This window comes from Dermochelys coriacea, chromosome 4, assembly GCF_009764565.3.
Source record: "Dermochelys coriacea isolate rDerCor1 chromosome 4, rDerCor1.pri.v4, whole genome shotgun sequence".
In the NCBI taxonomy this organism is placed as follows: domain Eukaryota; kingdom Metazoa; phylum Chordata; order Testudines; family Dermochelyidae; genus Dermochelys; species Dermochelys coriacea.
The window spans coordinates 41,680,772-41,700,837 of record NC_050071.1 but is presented as its reverse complement, the minus strand read 5'-3'; the positions used below and the strand labels follow the sequence as shown (position 1 = coordinate 41,700,837).

The 20,066-nt window shown below is 44.0% G+C and overlaps 1 protein-coding gene across 1 annotated transcript in view; it reads left to right on the top strand.

Moving 5' to 3' along the window:
* The window catches only part of ANXA5 (annexin A5), a 46,962-nt gene that overhangs the window by 8,626 nt on the left and 18,270 nt on the right, over positions 1-20,066 (top strand). The window contains exons 3-6 of the mRNA XM_038398741.2: positions 9,526-9,610; positions 11,351-11,445; positions 13,782-13,895; positions 19,103-19,193. Of these exons, the coding sequence (XP_038254669.1) occupies positions 9,526-9,610; positions 11,351-11,445; positions 13,782-13,895; positions 19,103-19,193 (385 nt within the window). The remainder of the gene's footprint in view (positions 1-9,525; positions 9,611-11,350; positions 11,446-13,781; positions 13,896-19,102; positions 19,194-20,066) is intronic.

Genomic DNA, 20,066 nt, shown 5'->3' with positions numbered 1-20,066 from the left:
ACAGGGCAAGATTAAGAATGAGCTCTCAAAACTGGATACTCTCATAAAAAAACAACCTTCTACACAAACTTCCTCGTGGCTGGACTTTACAGAAATTAGACAAGCCATTTACAACACACACTTTGCTCCTCTACAAAAGAAAAAGGACACTAAACTACTACATGCCACAAGGAGCCACAACAGTGGTTCCCTTAACCCACCCAGCAATATTGTTAATCTATCCAACTATACTCTTAGGACAGATTCTTTTGCTGGGCTATCTCGGAGCCTCTCATTTTGCCCTTCCGCCCCCATGAATATGATACAGTTCTGTGGTGACCTAGAATCCTATTTTCGACTTCTCCGACTCAAGGAATACTAACCCACAGAGACCTTCCTACCAACACTACAAAAAGAACAATGCTTCCTCAGCTCTCATCCCCTAATGCCCCTACTCTATTTGCGCTACATTGATGACATCATCATCTGGACCCATGGAAAAGAAGCCCTTGAGGAATTCCACCATGATTTCAACAATTTCCATCCCACCATCAACCTCAGCCTGGACCAGTCCACACAAGAGATCCACTTCCTGGACACTACGGTGCTAATAAGCGATGGTCACAGAAACACCACCCTATACCGGAAACCTACTGACCGCTATTCCTACCTGCATGCCTCCAGTTTCACCCAGATCACACCACACGATCCATTGTCTACAGCCAAGCTCTACGGTATAACCGCGTTTTGCTCCATCCCCTCAGACAGAGACAAACACCTACAAGATCTCTATCATGCATTCCTACAACTACAATACCCACCTGCTGAAGTGAAGAAACAGATTGACAGAGCCAGAAGAGTACCCAGAAGTCACCGACTACAGGACAGGCCCAACAAAGAAAATAACAGAACGCCACTAGCCGTCACCTTCAGCCCCCAACTAAAACCTCTCCAACGCATCATCAAGGATCTACAACCTATCCTGAAGGACGACCCATCACTCTCACAGATCTTGGGAGACAGGCCCCCAACCTGAAGCAAATACTCACCAGCAACCACACAGCACACAACAGAACCACTAACCCAGGAACCTATCCTTGCAACAAAGCCTGTTGCCAACTCTGTCCACATATCTATTCAGGGGACACCATCATAGGGCCTAATCACATCAGCCACACTATCAGAGGCTCGTTCACTTGCACATCTACCAATGTGATATGCCATCATGTGCCAGCAATGCCCCTCTGCCATGTACATTGGTCAAACTAGACAGTCTCTACGTAAAAGAATAAATGGACACAAATCAGATGTCCAGAATTATAACATGCAAAAACCAGTTGGAGAACACTTCAGTCTCTCCAGTCACTCGATTACAGACCTAAAAGTGGCTATTCTTCAACAAAAAAAAACCTTCAAAAACAGACTCCAACAAGAGACTGTTGAATTGGAATTAATTTGCAAACTGGATACAATTAATTTAGGCTTGAATAGAGACTGGGAATGGATGGGTCATTACACAAAGTATAACTATTTCCCCATGTTGTCCCCCTCCCCTTCCCCCACTGTTCTTCAGACGTTCTTGTCAACTGCTGGAAATGGCCCACTTGATTATAACTACAAAAGGTTTTCTCCCCCCCCCCCCCGGCCTCCTGCTGGTAATAGCTCATCTTAAGTGATCACTTTCCTTACAGTGTGTATGATCTCTGTGTGTGTATATAAATCTCCCTACTGTATTTTCCACTGAATGCATCTGATGAAGTGAGCTGTAGCTCACGAAAGCTTATGCTCAAATAAATTTTAGTCTCTAAGGTGCCGCAAGTACTCCATTTCTTTTTGGTGATAGTCTAGTTTTAGATAATTCAAACCATGGAACTATGTAAAGCCCTAGAGAATATTCTGTTGAATAATCCTGCATTGGCAAGGGGTATGGACAAGGTTACCTGATGGAGGTCTCTCTTTTTTTTTTTTTTTTTTAAATCTGTCTGATTTGCCAAATTAAATTCTGTTTTGTTAATGTGATCAGTAGAGACTTTTTTCACCCACTTATTTCCAAGGGCTATTGAGAAAAGACAATGAATATATGCTGTAAGCCTTATAGTAGAAACACTGCCCGTTGTTTGAAATTGAAAAAGAAAATGCTACAAGGGGAGTATTTCACCCCTCACATATGTTGTGAACAGAAGAAGTTTATTAGAAATGTTGTATTGTGCTGTTAAACAAGGTGATTCTGTATATGTTTAAATGCTGATATGATGGTGGTTAATTTGTTTGTTTACCTTAGTGCTTCTCAGAGTGTGAAATGAGATTAACTTGAGACACATGGCAACGCTCCCACTAGGGCATGATGCAAACTTGTCTTGCAAAACTATTACTTTCAGTGTGCACTGAGGCTGGTTACTGCTTAAATGCCAGTACTACGCCTTCTCCTTTCCATTCTGGCAGATTTTCTGTCTCCATCCCCCTCCCTCCCCCCATGCAAAATCACTTCCACCAATTTGTAACAATAGAACTGAGTAATTGAAATTGCTAAACTGAGGTCAGGACTTCCTCCCAGAAACCAGGTGGCTGTATGGCTGGTAAAATATGGTTGAAGAGAAATAAACAAATTATTTTCTGGGTTTCTACTGTATTTATGTGTGTTTGCATGTGTCCTTGTTGGTATTTTGAACTGTACCTGAATGTTGACTGGAATTTTTTTTTGGGGGGGGGGTGGGATATTCAACTGATGCACAAAGTTTATTGACAACAAACTGGGCTAGAATAATGAGGAACAGGATTTGGTATAAGAAGCCATGTGTTTGAAAAGATTATTCAATACACTGCTGCAGGTTATGTGAAATGAACATCTAGAATAAGACAACATAAATACTTGCCCTGAGAGTAAAAGTGTTATAAAATGTAATTGAAAATGTACAGCGTTTTTATAGGTGTTGTTTTTTTTAAGCATCTGATTGGGGTTAATAGAGGATTATATCCCTACTATCGGAAACCTGGAAGATAGTCATGTACAGCAGGGTGGATTTGATTTTAATGACTAGTTAGAAAGACTCAGTTTAATCATGGTTTTCTACATAAAAGTGCATTCTTCTTGGTTGTTATAATCTTAATACATATTCTTCACAACTCGGAGATAGATGTAGGTTTCATTTTTAGAAGGTACACACTAAACATTTTTAAACAGTGATTTATTTTGAAAACAGATTAGTTTTACAGCTATATAAGGAAATGAATGATTGTTTGGTTATTTCATTTATCAAAGGTAATTGAAGCAGATATTTATGAAGTCATTGGGAAGTGAAATATCTCCAATTCAACAGGTTAATCATTAATATTTGGAGGATATTCTTGCCATGCTGTATTAGGAGGAGAACATCACCAGACAGACATTTAAATTGTTTTATTTAACTAAAACAACAACATTAAGTATTCTGGATTTTTTTCTTCACAGCAAACATGGAATATTTTAACAAAACAAATGTATGTCCCTCGCTTCTCACATTTATCTCCAGACTTCTTCTCCTTGTCCTGATCTATTCTGCCCCCAACAATCTTATATTCGTTGAACTTTTTGAAACTTTGCACTTTTAGAGAGAGATAAGGTGTACACAAACGTGCAGAGGGACAATAGAGCTGAGGTCTGTTGTTTCTCACCTCTATTTATTTAAAAACATTTTTGCTGTTAACAAGCATGTTATCTCTGGAGAGACAAATCCACAGTCTGAGAACTGCAAAACTAAGTGTCTCTGATGGCATCTTCTAGACTGAGCCCCGAGTCCCATTGAGCAGATAGATTATTTAGAAAAATCTTTCTATATAGAAGCCTATGGAATCCCATAAAATTGGGTTCCTAATCCATGAACTATTGGAACTCATTTACAAAACTTTTCTTAAACATTACATGAATATATTGTCTCATACTATAGAATTAAAATTTATAATCCCTATTCCATGATGAGATATCTTTGAGCTATAATGTATCTTAAATAAAACTTATCTTTAGATAAGTTTTTTCCTCAAAAGGCATTTTATCAAAAAAATCAGATTTATTATTTATTTAAAAAAAGTCATTGATTTTTTTTATTTTTTTTATCCACCCTGATGTACAGGGAGATTAAAAAAAACGAATAGACATTAGTGTTTTTTTGTTTCGTTTTTTTTTTGTTTGTTTTTTTAAATCAAGTTGGTTTTCAGAGGAAATTCTAGAGACTCCTTTTGGTTTCCTCCACTTTCAGGGCCCTTTATAGCTCTACCCTTAGAATCATAGAATCATAGAATATCAGGGTTGGAAGGGACCCCAGAAGGTCATCTAGTCCAACCCCCTGCTCAAAGCAGGACCAAGTCCCAGTTAAATCATCCTAGCCAGGGCTTTGTCAAGCCTGACCTTAAAAACCTCTAAGGAAGGAGATTCTACCACCTCCCTAGGTAACGCATTCCAGTGTTTCACCACCCTCTTAGTGAAAAAGTTTTTCCTAATATCCAATCTAAACCTCCCCCATTGCAACTTGAGACCATTACTCCTCGTTCTGTCATCTGCTACCATTGAGAACAGTCTAGAGCCATCCTCTTTGAAACCCCCTTTCAGGTAGTTGAAAGCAGCTATCAAATCCCCCCTCATTCTTCTCTTCTGCAGACTAAACAATCCCAGCTCCCTCAGCCTCTCCTCATAAGTCATGTGCTCTAGACCCCTAATCATTTTTGTTGCCCTTCGCTGTACTCTTTCCAATTTATCCACATCCTTCTTGTAGTGTGGGGCCCAAAACTGGACACAGTACTCCAGATGAGGCCTCACCAGTGTCGAATAGAGGGGAACGATCACGTCCCTCGATCTGCTCGCTATGCCCCTACTTATACATCCCAAAATGCCATTGGCCTTCTTGGCAACAAGGGCACACTGCTGACTCATATCCAGCTTCTCGTCCACTGTCACCCCTAGGTCCTTTTCCGCAGAACTGCTGCCGAGCCATTCGGTCCCTAGTCTGTAGCGGTGCATTGGATTCTTCCATCCTAAGTGCAGGACCCTGCACTTATCCTTATTGAACCTCATTAGATTTCTTTTGGCCCAATCCTCCAATTTGTCTAGGTCCTTCTGTATCCTATCCCTCCCCTCCAGCGTATCTACCACTCCTCCCAGTTTAGTATCATCCGCAAATTTGCTGAGAGTGCAATCCACACCATCCTCCAGATCATTTATGAAGATATTGAACAAAACGGGCCCCAGGACCGACCCCTGGGGCACTCCACTTGACACCGGCTGCCAACTAGACATGGAGCCATTGATCACTACTCGTTGAGCCCGACAATCTAGCCAGCTTTCTACCCACCTTATAGTGCATTCATCCGGCCCATACTTCCTTAACTTGCTGACAAGAATGCTGTGGGAGACCGTGTCAAAAGCTTTGCTAAAGTCAAGAAACAATACATCCACTGCTTTCCCTTCATCCACAGAACCAGTAATCTCATCATAAAAGGCGATTAGATTAGTCAGGCATGACCTTCCCTTGGTGAATCCATGCTGACTGTTCCTGATCACTTTCCTCTCCTCTAAGTGCTTCAGGATTGATTCTTTGAGGACCTGCTCCATGATTTTCCCAGGGACTGAGGTGAGGCTGACTGGCCTGTAGTTCCCAGGATCCTCCTTCTTCCCTTTTTTAAAGATGGGCACTACATTAGCCTTTTTCCAGTCATCCGGGACTTCCCCCGTTCGCCACGAGTTTTCAAAGATAATGGCCAAGGGCTCTGCAATCACAGCCGCCAATTCCTTCAGCACTCTCGGATGCAATTCGTCCGGCCCCATGGACTTGTGCACGTCCAGCTTTTCTAAATAGTCCCTAACCACCTCTATCTCTACAGAGGGCTGGCCATCTCTTCCCCATTTTGTGATGCCCAGCACAGCAGTCTGGGAGCTGACCTTGTTAGTGAAAACAGAGGCAAAAAAAGCATTGAGTACATTAGCTTTTTCCACATCCTCTGTCACTAGCTTGCCTCCCTCATTCAGTAAGGGGCCCACACTTTCCTTGGCTTTCTTCTTGTTGCCAACATACCTGAAGAAACCCTTCTTGTTACTCTTGACATCTCTTGCTAGCTGCAGCTCCAGGTGCGATTTGGCCCTCCTGATATCTTTCCTACATGCCCGAGCAATATTTTTATACTCTTCCCTGGTCATATGTCCAACCTTCCACTTCTTGTAAGCTTCTTTTTTATGTTTAAGATCCGCTAGGATTTCACCATTAAGCCAAGCTGGTCGCCTGCCATATTTACTATTCTTTCGACTCATCGGGATGGTTTGTCCCTGTAACCTCAACAGGGATTCCTTGAAATACAGCCAGCTCTCCTGGACTCCCTTCCCTTTCATGTTAGTCCCCCAGGGGATCCTGGCCATCTGTTCCCTGAGGGAGTCAAAGTCTGCTTTCCTGAAGTCCAGGGTCCGTATCCTGCTGCTTACCTTTCTTCCCTGCGTCAGGATCCTGAACTCAACCAACTCATGGTCACTGCCTCCCAGATTCCCATCCACTTTTGCTTCCCCCACTAATTCTACCCGGTTTGTGAGCAGCAGGTCAAGAAAAGCGCTCCCCCTAGTTGGCTCCCCTAGCACTTGCACCAGGAAATTGTCCCCTACGCTTTCCAAAAACTTCCTGGATTGTCTATGCACCGCTGTATTGCTCTCCCAGCAGATATCAGGAAAATTAAAGTCACCCATGAGAATCAGGGCATGCGATCTAGTAGCTTCCGTGAGTTGCCGGAAGAAAGCCTCATCCACCTCATCCCCCTGGTCCGGTGGTCTATAGCAGACTCCCACCATGACATCACTCTTGTTGCACACACTTCTAAACTTAATCCAGAGACACTCAGGTTTTTCCACAGTTTCGTACCGGAGCTCTGAGCAGTCATACTGCTCCCTTACATACAGTGCTACTCCCCCACCTTTTCTGCCCTGCCTGTCCTTCCTGAACAGTTTATAACCATCCATGACTGTACTCCAGTCATGTGAGTTATCCCACCAAGTCTCTGTTATTCCAATCACGTCATAATTCCTTGACATCACCAGGACCTCCAGTTCTCCCTGCTTGTTTCCAAGGCTTTGTGCATTTGTATATAAGCACTTGAGATAACCTGTTGATCGCCCCTCATTCCCAGTATGAGGCAGGAGCCCTCCCCTCACAGACATTCCTGCCTGTGCTTCCTCCCGGTATCCCGCTTTCCCACTTACCTCAGGGCTTTGGTCTCCTTCCCCCGGTGAACCTAGTTTAAAGCCCTCCTCACTAGGTTAGCCAGCCTGCTGGCAAAGATGTTCTTCCCTCTCTTCGTAAGATGGAGCCCGTCTCTGCCCAGCACTCCTCCTTCATGGAACACCATCCCATGGTCAAAGAATCCAAAGCCTTCTCTCCGACACCACCTGCGTAGCCATTCGTTGACCTCCACGATTCGACGGTCCCTACCCAGGCCTTTTCCTTCCACGGGGAGGATGGACGAGAACACCACTTGCGCCTCCAACTCCTTTATCCTTCTTCCCAGAGCCACGTAGTCCGCAGTGATCCGCTCAAGGTCATTCTTGGCAGTATCATTGGTGCCCACGTGGAGAAGCAGGAAGGGGTAGCGATCCGAGGGCTTGATGAGTCTCGGCAGTCTCTCCGTCACATCACGAATCTTAGCCCCTGGCAAGCAGCAGACTTCTCGGTTTTCCCGGTCAGGGCGGCAGATAGATGACTCAGTCCCCCGGAGGAGAGAGTCCCCGACCACCACCACCCGCCTTCTCCTCTTGGGAGTGGTGGTCGTGGAACCCCCAACCTCAGGACATCGCATCTCATGCCTCCCAACCAGCGGAGTCTCCTTCTGCTTTCTCCCCCCAGACATATCATCTGGTCCACTCTCCGCATTGGTACCTGTGGAGAGAACATGAAAGCGGTTAGTTACCTGTGTCTGTGTTACTGGAACCCGGACATTCCGCTTACCTCTTCTGGAGGTCACATGTTGCCAAGCTTCTTCACTGGCCTCTTGGCTCCTCTGTGCAACCTGCTCTATATCTTTAGAGCTTTGTGCCCCTAGAAGGCTATCCTGAGTTTGGTCCAGAAAATCCTCAGTCTCTCGTATACAACGCAGGGTCGTTACCTGTTGCTCCAGACCTTCAATCTTCTCTTCCAATATGGAGACCAGCTTGCACTTTGTACAGACAAGTCGCTTCTGTCCTGTGGAAGAAAGACAAACATGGCACATCCAGTGCAGGTCACAACAGCTGAACCCCCCCCCCCTTCCATATCACCTACCTACTATGAGCTTCCTCAGAGACGTTGGCAAGATGTAAGCCTCACTGGGCTCACTCCAGGCGAACTCCCAGGCAAACTCCTTCTCTACTTACTCATTCCTGTTTCTTAAAAAGTCCACCCACCACCTCTGCTCCGCCAGCAGTACCAGTCTCAACTGTCCACTTCTCCAATAAATGCCTTATACGTGGGACATTGTCGTCATGCTGATCGCTGCCTTTCTGCTGTCATGCCTACAAAGAAATCTCTCAGTGAATGATGCCTAGGCTTGGGGTAGAGGGGAAAAGGAAAAAATACATATATATAAAATTGCATTTGCTCTGGTGTTTCCTCTCTTCCCATCCCTAGTATGTCACTTGTCTTACAATTGTAAGATTTTGGGGACAGGGATTTTGTCTACCTAACACAATACAATGGGGCCCTGCTCTGCAGTGTTTAGGGGGCCCAATCGGAGATATAACTGCTACATAGTAACTCCTATTAAATTATATGGGACTTTTCCATAAGGGTGGCTAATTCTCTTGTATTTGATTCTAAAAGAGAACTTCTGAAGGTGATGTACAATGGAAACAGTGTAATCATTTGTGTGTGTGCACATGCCCATGTACTGACCCTTTCATTCTTATATTATGACCTATATTGCCTATTGTGACTGACTTCTTACCAAATTTAGCTGGGCCATTCAATAACAAAAGTGCTTATGTGAAAGGAAACAGGAAGTATAGTTGAATATCATTGTAGATTTTAAAGTGTCATATTGTTTTTTAGAAGAGTATCATGAAACTTCTTAAAATGTGGTGCTGTGTGACAGGTCTATAAAATCTTGTTCTTCAGATAAGTGATGTACCTCTTGCTTTCTATGTCTGGGGTCAATTCTTTTAAAACTGCACGAGTGTCCCTAGGGTTCTGTGTACACTTCTTCCTAGGACATGTCCTGTATGTAAATATAAAGCCACAAATAGTATGGTTTGTTAGAGGTGCCATGCCACCATGTTGCTTTCAGGTGCTAATGTTTAAGGTCCTGGTCTTGCAAACCACTTCACACAAATGGACTCATGCTCCTGGTAGCTCCTGCGTACTCTGAACTGAAACCACATTAGCAACTGTCTAGTAAGAATTGTGTTTAGACATTGTAGTGAGAACTTGTTTAAACAGCATTTTTCTACCAAAAAATTTAACATTCATATCTCCGTCCCAAATCACAGCTGGGATCCTAATATAAGCAGATGTGCAGTGGACTCGTTAAATAAGCTGATATCTGCTGCTTCGTGGCATTTTTCTCCTCTAGCTCTCAAGAGGCACCGTGAAGGACTTCGCTGGTTTTGATGCCAGAACTGATGCTGAGTCTCTCCGTAAGGCAATGAAAGGATTGGGTAAGAATTATGGATATGACAGCTCAGAGGGAATTATTTCTATCAGCTAGATGGGAAGCTCTTAGTTTTCCTTTTCTGACACAATATAATGGCTGTGTACTGAAGTTTTACGTTGGCTAAAGCAAACAAAGATAAGAGATTTTTAATTTTTACATCTGATGGAATTATAACTCTGTGAACACAGGGTTTGTTCCAGTTCTGGTTTTGCCATTCTCAAGAAAGTTCACCCCTAGCCTGACACAGGGAGATGCAAGCCAGTTCCTTATTCAAAAGCAGGGGCGTGTGCAGGAAATCAAGTTTGGCTCCTTTTGCAGGGGCACATTCTGTTCCCCCATCCCCTGCCCCAGCTTGCTCTTCCCTCCACATCCCTTCCCCTGGCTCCAGCAGGAGCTTGCTCTTCCCTTGGCCTGGAAGGAGCTTGTTCTTCCCTCATGCCCGTCCTGGCAGGAGCTCACTCTTCTCCCTCCACTCTGGCCCTGGCAGGAGCTCACTTCCCCCCTTTCCATCCTCATTCCTGGGGCTGGAGGAGTCCTGTGCCCCGGATGGTTACTGGGGGGTGTCCGTGCCCCTGCTTGTTTTTCTTTTCCCCCCACCCCACCCCCTTTGTGCACGACCCTGTTCAAAAGCTGCTGCCCTACCTTGCATTCCCTACTGCCTTGGTCTTTATGAGGCTAGTGGCAGGAGGGAATCAGTGGAGGTTTAGGGAGTCCCTTGCTACTCTTCTTCTACTGCAATCCACCCTTTCCCTCCTCTAACCAGACCTCCACATCAGGAGTTTTTGTGGGGGTAATGCAGAGCTGGAATAAGTTCTGTATCTCACAGAGAAACCCCCTGTCCTGGTGTAGTTCTATGAGGGCACTTAGCTCTGCCCTGTGGCCCGTTTGCGTCAGTATAATCAGAGCAAAGGGCCGGCAGGACTATGTGAATCTAGCCCTCTCTGAGCTTGGTAAGGCATACGTATACTCTCTGTACCTCAGTTTACCCATGTAGGACCACACTGTGATTACCCCTACTCATGCTGCATCATAAATGGAATAGTAACTGCTCAGTGTGAATAAGGGTTTTGCCATGTGGTGCACATAAAGTAAGAATAGCATATAGCTACCCTAGCAGGGTTAATGGCTAGATGCATTTCTGGTGTTAACTCCAGGGGTGCATTTAGCCTGAAGCAAATCACTGAGAGTCACAGATGAGAAGTTTACAGAAGTACAGAGTATGATTAGTTTCAGAGTAGCAGCCGTGTTAGTCTGTATTCGCAAAAAGAAAAGGAGTACTTGTGGCACCTTTAGAGACTAACAAATTTATTAGAGCATAAGCTTTCGTGAGCTACAGCTCACTTCATCCGATGAAGTGAGCTGTAGCTCACGAAAGCTTATGCTCTAATAAATTTGTTAGTCTGTAAGGTGCCACAAGTACTCCTTTTCTTTTTGAGAGTATGATTAATTTCTGTGGCTGCTGTCTGTCATGTTGGGAGCTGTGCCTGCAGTGGATATCCTGCCTGAGAGCAACATGTTAGAATTCCATTTTATTTTCATACCAGTGTGTCAGAATCTGATGGCATGGCTTGAGGTATACTGAAATTTTCATCAGTGGCTATTTAAGTAAACTGCTGTCTGCTTTTTATCTTTGATTTAATGACTTCAGAGTGTTCAGCCTTCTCAAAGTTTACACCATTAGATTTTTAGAAGAGTTTTTATAGCTGTTCATGTTCTCTTTTTCCCCCTCTTCAAATAACTTCAGGTACTGATGAAGAGACTGTCCTGAAGATCCTTACTAGCAGAAGCAATGCTCAACGCCAACAAATTGCAGCGGCTTTTAAAACCTTATTTGGCAGAGTAAGAGGAGGAAGAAAGTACTTTAAAAAATCAGCTGAATGGAACGCTCTCGGAGTCCATCCACTCTACTTAGAATGTTCATTTAATGAGAATCTGTGATTTTGTTTTGTCTGACTTTTCCTTTAAAACTATATCTTAATCACCAATGAAATAAGAATATTCAGTTTAGATTATCACACAGGCATTACATTCTCTTTTCCATGTGCTCTTCTGTGAAGTCTTCTGACCCAGTATAGTCCAAACGGCATCTTCACTCTCCTATTACTCTGTGTGCTTCAAGCATTGATCCTCACTCCTGATATACAGAGAATATACGAGTATTTTGATGCCAGAGGTGATTCTTGATCTAGTGGGACGGAATTCTCTGGTGCCTTGATTTCTGTCACATTTTGTAACTATCCAGTATTGCAAAAAGAGAGTAAAACTTAATTTGTTGGTAGATTAAAAGAAGTGCATTTAAGACAAACACAAATAACTAATTTCCTTATCCTAGCACTGTTGGATAAAGTGCAGGTCTCCTTAAATCTTTGATCTGTTTAATCTTTATTTCAAATAGCAAGTGCAGTTAGAGAATACATTTTTTTGTTTTTAACTTTCTGCCCCACCCACCTCCCTGATAGCAATCACAGTGCTTTTTTATTTTGTTAAGCTACCAGTCATGCTAAACTCTACTTCCTAAATAATTGTAATACTGGAGATCCCTGGTATACGACTCCCCCTTATCCGTTGTTTCACATATCTGTCGCTCATCAATGGTGGAATGTGTTCCGATTCACGTCGGTCCTGATCTGCATATGCGTCGTTTGCAGTACAGTACTGTAAGTTGCAAATGACAGATATATGGACCGACGTGAATTGGAACACATTTCCCTGTTGATGAGCGATGTATATGTGACAGATGTGCATAGCCCCGGTGGGCTGCGGCCCACACACTTAACATCCAGGCCCACCCCGCCCCAGCTCTGTTCCCGCCCCAGCACTTGCCCCACTATGCCTGCCCAGCACTCTAGCTGGGGGGGGGGGTCAGGATGCGGGGACTTCCAAGCCCCTGACCCTGTCTGGAGTGCTGGGGCAAGCCCCCGACCCCGCTCCCCGACTGGAGTGCCAGGCAGGCGGAACGCGACAGGCCTCCGTGCCCTGAATCCGTTCCCTGTCTGGAGTGCTGGCCGGGTGGAATGGGGCAAGCCCCTGACCCCACTCTCTGGCTGGAGTGCTGGGCTGAGCAGGGCTGGGCCGAGCGGGGCAAGCCCTTGCGCACCCACTCCTCCGCCGGAGCCCCGGGCAGAGCAGGGCAAGCTCCAAGTGCTGGACAGAGTATGTGGTGGGAGTGCACTGGTGCACGTTTTTACTGGGCCCCCCATTTTTCCAGGACCCACTGGCCAGAGCATCTATCATCCACCCCTTTCCCCGTGCAAGGCCGACTGGTGGGAGGGAGAGGCCGCCAGTTCACTCCTATCCTTCCGCCTCCATCATTGCCCGCCCACTCAAGTGTCCCCTCCTGCCTATGCCACTGCAGTTCCAGCAGGTCCCTGGTATACATCATTTCGGTATTGGTGTCCCTTTTCAAGAACACAACCCCAACATATACCGGGGACCTGCTGTAATTAGCATGCAAGATGCTAAAAAACTAAGAATATCTGTGTGCATTATGGGTAATAAGGCTAAATAATTGTTAAAGCATTCTAAAAATTAAAAGCTTGTACTAGGAAAACCAGTATACAAGTAATGAAACAACTGGTGGCGACTAAAGAGAAGGGATTGTGGGCCTAAGTTTCAAAGTGCCAGTGCCTGTGCTGAGTGCCTGTTACTCCTTTGACTTTAGTTGGAGTTATGGGTGCTTGAAACTTTGGAAAATTGGTCCTGGCATATGGAGTCTTCTCCAAATCTAGATAGAGATTTGCAGATCTGTTTGGAGATTTAGACACTTCGTTGAAAATCTCAGTCATTGTTCTTGTGTTCAGTATGAATAAGATAGTTCAGTTGAAGGGGAGGGTGGTGAACATTTAACTGCTAAAACCAGTATTTTTAATATGCAAAAATCTCCTCCATTTGCTGAAGTTGTATTAGTTCATTTCTTTCTTTTATCCTGTTAGTATCCGGCTTTTGCTTTCATCTAATAATTTTAGTCCTCAAATGAGGATCACCCGAGTATTTTCTAAAGCCCACAGACCAAAATGTATTAGTGTTACAAAATACCTATGCATTCTCTACCTTAGACTTTCAGCTATACTTCCCCGGTCTCAAGCAACTTAGCAACAGCTCAGCTGTTTGCTAGTCTGCATATCTTTTGAAATGACTTCCTTCCTAATTGTAGCACTGTTTATTCTGTGAGTTAGGATCTTGTAGATGACCTGAAATCAGAACTGACTGGCAAATTTGAAACCCTGATGGTGGCTTTGATGAGACCAGCGCGACTTTTTGATGCCCATGAACTGAAGCATGCCCTTAAGGTAAAAGGAGTGTGAGAAAATGAACCAATTGAATGAAATATTTCTTGCTCCAATCTTGTTGCTTTAAGAATGCTTCTGATTCCTTTATTTGAGTTAGAGATTTCATATTAATACTAATAACAAATACTATACTGATTACATTCATGTTTCTAACATTGATTTTCATGACTTGAATTGTTGTTTTTAACAACTCATCAGAGATAGGTAGGTTAGAAATCAAGAATTACAAAAACGTCTGTTTTCAAAGAAACACTTGATGCTAAAAGATCAGTGTTTGTGGAGTTGGGCATTAAAAGGTGTGCACCTTGAGACTTGTCTTACTTAGTAGCAGTTAATTTCAGCATAGTGGGGTTTTTTGTGTGTGTTTTTTGTTTTAAAAAAAACTACATGCTGCATTGTTCAATATAATGTTTTATTGTGCAGCACACAGAAAAGACCGTTTACTCACGTTATACTAGGAATCTCAAGGTCCACAGATTGTTTAGGGCAGTTGATAAAAGTTAGGGCAGTGGTTTCCAAACTTCTATTATTAACTGCTGTTTAAGAGAGATCCTCTTGTGCACCAATGTGGTATCAGGAGTGGTTGATTAGTTTTATCCCTTCATTGGGTATCTGTATTACTTTCCTTGTATAGATCTGCACTAATCTCTCACCTCCATGTCTCCTGCCCGCCTTCCATTTTTAGTATGTCAAAAGTTTGACATTGGGTGAATTTACATCAGAGAGTGATGAAGCTGTACGTTGAGCAAAGATGGGTTAGTCAGTGACATGCTCTTGTAAATTGGTGCTCTAAGTAAAAATTTATGGGCAGGTGTTTATCCTTTTTGAATCAGGTCTAAAAATGTGCTATTAATACATAAGAAGAATTAAACTCCTGGAAGTTGATAACAGTTCTCTTTTTGGCTAAATGCATTGCTCCCTTTTGGGGGGGAAAAAGAAGCAGATAGCACAAGTTTAATATTTTACCTATCTAGTCGTACGGTATAAGCATGTTATTCAGTGTGCCTTGACTTCTTTTCTGAAGCACTGTTCCTATTTGTCCCTGACATCATCGACCTTGAAGGTCTGGGGTTAGACTATGGATGTCTCTGAATTGTTTGTAGAACTTACTAATTAAACCAGAGAACACTGAACTTGACATGGTACTATCTAGTGCTTGGCCAAGTGACCTGGAAAGGTAAACTCCCAAGATCTTTGTTAAAACACTTGTTAATAGATTAGCTATGTTAACTGCTTTTCCAAGGACCTTCCTGCTGAGTATAGTATACTAACCAAATATGGACTTTGAAGTCTGGGATTTTTTTGTAACAGTCTCAAAAAATATTTGGAGAAGGAAGGAGAAGGGACATTGAACATAGAAACAAGTAGAAGCCTGGCTGAGAAGAAGCAAAAAAAACCCCATGTCCTCCCTCCCCAACCCTGATTGATTTAAAAAAAAAGGGGGGGGGGGAGCAAAGAAAAATTGGCAGAATGGAGGGTTGTAAGAGAGCAGGGATGAATAGTGAGGCAAGATTTTTTTTTTCTTTTCCCTCTCACACTCAACGTTAAAATAGAATACATGATTTTAAAAAAAGCTGGTGAGATTAACATTTTTTCTTTTTAAAAATAAGGGGACTAGATTCACAAAAGGATTTAGATACCTAACTGCCACTTTAGGTGCCTCAATCCCAGAATCAGGCATCACTGGGATTTGCCAAACCCCCACTCAGATACTACTGAGACCCGTGGGCACCTAAAGTTGTTCATCACCTAAATTTTTGCAGTAAAAGTTCACTTGGCACCTATATTTCTGCCTCTCTGCATATGCTCTGCTGCCTCACCCTAGACATCTGGATGCCTAAGCTCCAGTGTTATGCATGAACTGCGGGAAGACAGGTGTTCCTTTGCCTAGGTTGCTTGCAGGGCCTGTTTTGGTAAGCATGCTCAGAGCTCACCTGCCAGATTAGGCCCTCATAGGTGAGTTCATAAAATGGGGGGAGGGGGAGGACTTTCCTTTTGTAATCTTTAGCCCAGTGGTTAGAACACTTACTTGGAATGTGGGAGATGCCCCCCCCCCGGATTCAAGTTCCCTATATGCCTAATGAGGAGAAAAGAATTTGAACTCTCAGGTGAATATCGTAACCACTGTCCTGTAGAATATTCTGATGGGTGATGGAAGGGCCTCCCTCAATTTCTCCTGTTGAAGCTGTAGATAAATAATGAGTGATGGGGTTGGCAGGGAAGAGGGAGTGTCATTTTCAGGACTGCATTCTCTGTAGTCTGGTAGTTAAGGCACCCTTGTGGGAGGTGGGAGATCCACGATCCAGTCTCCCTGCTCCAATGACTGTGTTTTTATTTATCCACAGCAGAACAGTTTCAACAGCAGAGACTGAGGAAGCCCAATGTCAGAGTATCCCATAGCTCACTGGCTAGGGCTCTCACCACAGAGGTGGCAGATCCTTTCTCCCCCTCAGGTGGCAGGGGGACTTAAATCAGAGATTGCTCACATCCTGGGTAATCCCTCACCTCTGGGCTAAAGGTTATAAGGGAACTCCTCCTTGCAAAAACGGTGTAGGTGCCTAATGCCAAGAGAGGGTTTGCAGGTCAGATTCGCAAGCAGAGAGAGGCGCTTCCTTGTAGCCCAACTCACGTGCTGAGCACTGAGTGGGGTGGGGCTTAGGACCTACCCCTCACCTTGGCATCTCCTTGCCTTGTACTTGGGTGCTTTGGCAGGGAGCTGCTGGCTTTTGTGCATCCCAATCTGAGGTGCCTCTTTCCACATTCATTATATAGAGAGCCCACATGCTTAAGTCAGGTTTTGTGAATCACAGTGATTTTTCTAGGTGGCTAAAAATTGGGCATGGTGACTAGGGTGACCAAGCGTCCTGATGTTTAACTCTGTCTCTCATCCCAACGGATGTACGGTCGGGATGCCATTTGTCCTGATATTCAGTAGGGTTGCCAGGCTTCCAGTTGGTGCAGAGCTGGCAGGCTCCCTACCCAGCTCCGTGCAACTCCCCGGAAGTGGCGACTTCTCTCTCCAGAGAGAGAATACTTACCTCCTCCTACGTAGAAGAGAGCCAGGGGGGCTCCGCAGCTCCCATCGGCCAGGAACTGCGGCCAATGGGAGCTGTGGGGGCGATGCCTGTGGGCAGAGGCAGTGTGCAGAGCTGCCTGGTTGTGCCTCTGCCTAAGACCCATAGGGAGATGTTACCACTTCCGGGGAGCCGCTTGAGGTAAGTGCCGCCTGCACCTGAACCCCCTCCCACACCCCAGGCCTGAACCCCCTCCCGAAGTCAGCACCCTGCTCTCGTGCCCCAACCCCCATCCCAGTCCTGAGATGGCCCCTGCCCTTGCAGCAGGGGCCGGGGCCATGAGGCTATGACCTGCGGCATGCAGTGGGGGCCGGAGCCGGGGCTGTGCGCCCCCCTCACAGCTTCCTAGCGCTCTGTGTCCCCCTCACCCATTGCTCCAGTGGGGGCTGCGAGCCTGTGGCTGCCCTCCACCTCCCATCTGTCCTGATATTTTACTCTTGCAGTCTGGTCACCCTAGTTATCACACCTTTGTCAATCCAGCTGTATGTGTTCAGATGATGGTTCATAACCTGATTGACTTCATTACTTATAAATAAATCTCAAAATTTGTATTTAGAATTTTCTCATTTCAGAGGAGTTGTAAACGCCTTCTGGGGCCAGGTGGCTGACTGTTTCTTGTTTGAAGAAAATCATTTTGAGCTAGGGCTAATTAGCATTCATTTTGTATCCCCTACAGGCACAGCCAATCCAGGCTTGCATAAATAAGGTGTTGCCTTGACTTTTTTGTAAATATTATACTTTAAAGGAGTGGAAAGTGATTGTTGTGCACATTGTAATGAGAGCACGTTGACTTAAAATACTTAGGTGCCTGAGTAGGCAATTTTATTTAAAAAATGTGTTCATGGTGAGTAAAAGGTTGGTTGTAAATATAGTGCAATTGAAGTGATGTAGCCATAGTTCCTGGGTTGACTCTGTGTATGCGGGTGAGCCTAGTGAGACATTGTAAGACAAGGTGAGTACCAGAGAGTCGCCCAGAGAGTCGTTACATCATTTCAGCTGCATAAATAAATAAAATAGAGTTACCTAAATAAAATACAGCTTGGTGTGCTTGAGCACTGAGGGTCCCATTCAAAGCTCACTGAAGTCATAGAAGTCTTTCCATTGTTTTCATTGAGCTTTCAATCAGGCCCCATTTAAAGTCAAACCAAACCTTAAAAACTGACTTTTTTTTCAAATAGAAGAATACACAGCTGGTAGAAAGAAAACAGTGTGCTCTCCTGTCAAGGTTCCTTCCCCACTCTGAACTCTAGGGTACAGATGTGGGGACCTGCATGAAAACATCCTAAGCTTACTTTTACCAGCTTAGGTTAAAACTTCCCCAAGGTACAAACTATTTTACCCTTTGCCCTTGGACTTCCACTGCCACCACCAAACATTTAACTGAGTTTATTTTTGAGAAAGCTTTGTTTGGAAATGTCTTTCCCCCCAAAATCCTCACCAAAACCTTGCACCCCCCTTCCTGGGGAAGGTTTGATAAAAATCCTCACCAATTTGCATAGGAGACCACAGATCCAAACCCTTGGATCTTAACAATGAAAAAAGCATTTAGTTTCTTACCAGAAGAATTTTAATAGAAGAAACAGTAAAAAGAATCACCTCTGTAAAATCAGGATGGTAAATACCTTACAGGGTAATTAGATTCAAAACATAGAGAATCCCTCTAGGCAAAACCTTACAAGTTACAAAAAGACACAGGCAGGAATATCCATTCTATTCAGCACAGTTTATTTTCTCAGCCATTTAAAGAAATCATAATCTAACGCATATCTAGCTAGATTACTTACTAAATTCTAAGACTCTATTCCTGTTCTGTCCCCGGCAAAAGCATCACACAGACAGACACAGACCCTTTGTTTCTCCCCCCCTCCAGCTTTGAAAGTATCTTGTCTCCTCATTGGTCATTGTGGTCAGGTGCCAGCAAGGTTATCCTAGCTTCTTAACCCTTTACAGGTGCAAAGATTTTTCCTCTGGCCAGGAGGTATTTTAAAGGCGGTTACCCTTCCCTTTATATTTATGACACCTCCCCACCCTAAAGTTTGCAAGGTAGAATACTGCTGTTGGGGTTGTTTAAGAAATAATGATCTTTCTCTCAGTTACTGTATCCATTGCTCTGTATTTGTGCCCTTAATGTAGGGAGCAGGGACCAATGAGAAAGTGCTGACTGAAATTCTTGCCTCCAGAACAACTGCAGAGCTGCAGAATATAAAACAAGTTTATCTGGAAGGTAAAGTTCAGTCAATGTTTAAAATGTGTCCTCTCTTTAGCCCTCTTAATACTTTTAATGTCTGTGTTAACACTGCATACTTGAGAGCTGAGGGAAGAAATGAGGATGGGAGTACAAAATGAAGACTTGTCAAACAATTAGAATTTTATTCTGGTGGGCTGGAGACCCTTGCACTGCCAGAGGCTAGTGCTCAGACACAGCTGTACAGTCTAATTTTTTTTGGCCAAATTGTAGTTGGGATGTAACTTTTAATATTTTTTCCTTTTTATAGTGGGATTTCACTTAAATGTGGCACTTTTCTGTTGATTTTATTCACTCTAAAGTGTGTGTGTGGGGGGGGGAGCCCAATAACGGGGAAGGAGGAAATTGTCACCACATACTCTAAAACTCGAAACTCTTATCTAAAATCAATTGTTTATTATTAAGATTTTTGCTGAGCACCAACCAGGGCTATCTTTCTTTTGAGCAATCCAAGGCTATTCATGCTAAAGCTAATGCATCTCTTCCTCTATGTTTCTAGTGATGGGATGAGCCACAGAGAGTACAGTGACCCCAATAAGAGTGATGGGTCTTTTCCCATCTCCAGGTGGCTCTTCCTTTGATTTGTAGGGACTAAACCTTTTTCTTCCATGTTTAGGGGGGCTTCCTATAAACTTCCTATAGACAACTAGCTAAATTAACTATGTATGCATCCTGTATTGGAGGGAACGTTTCACGTCTGAATATGACTAGACACTCCCTGCTTAGTACAGAATTCTCCAATATTGTTTGCTTTCAGAGCCTGCCCTGACATTGGAATGAGAACAGAACCTGGGGCTGACTTTGAGTAATAGTTGGCTTAGTGATTTTATGTTGACAAAGACCAGATTGTAC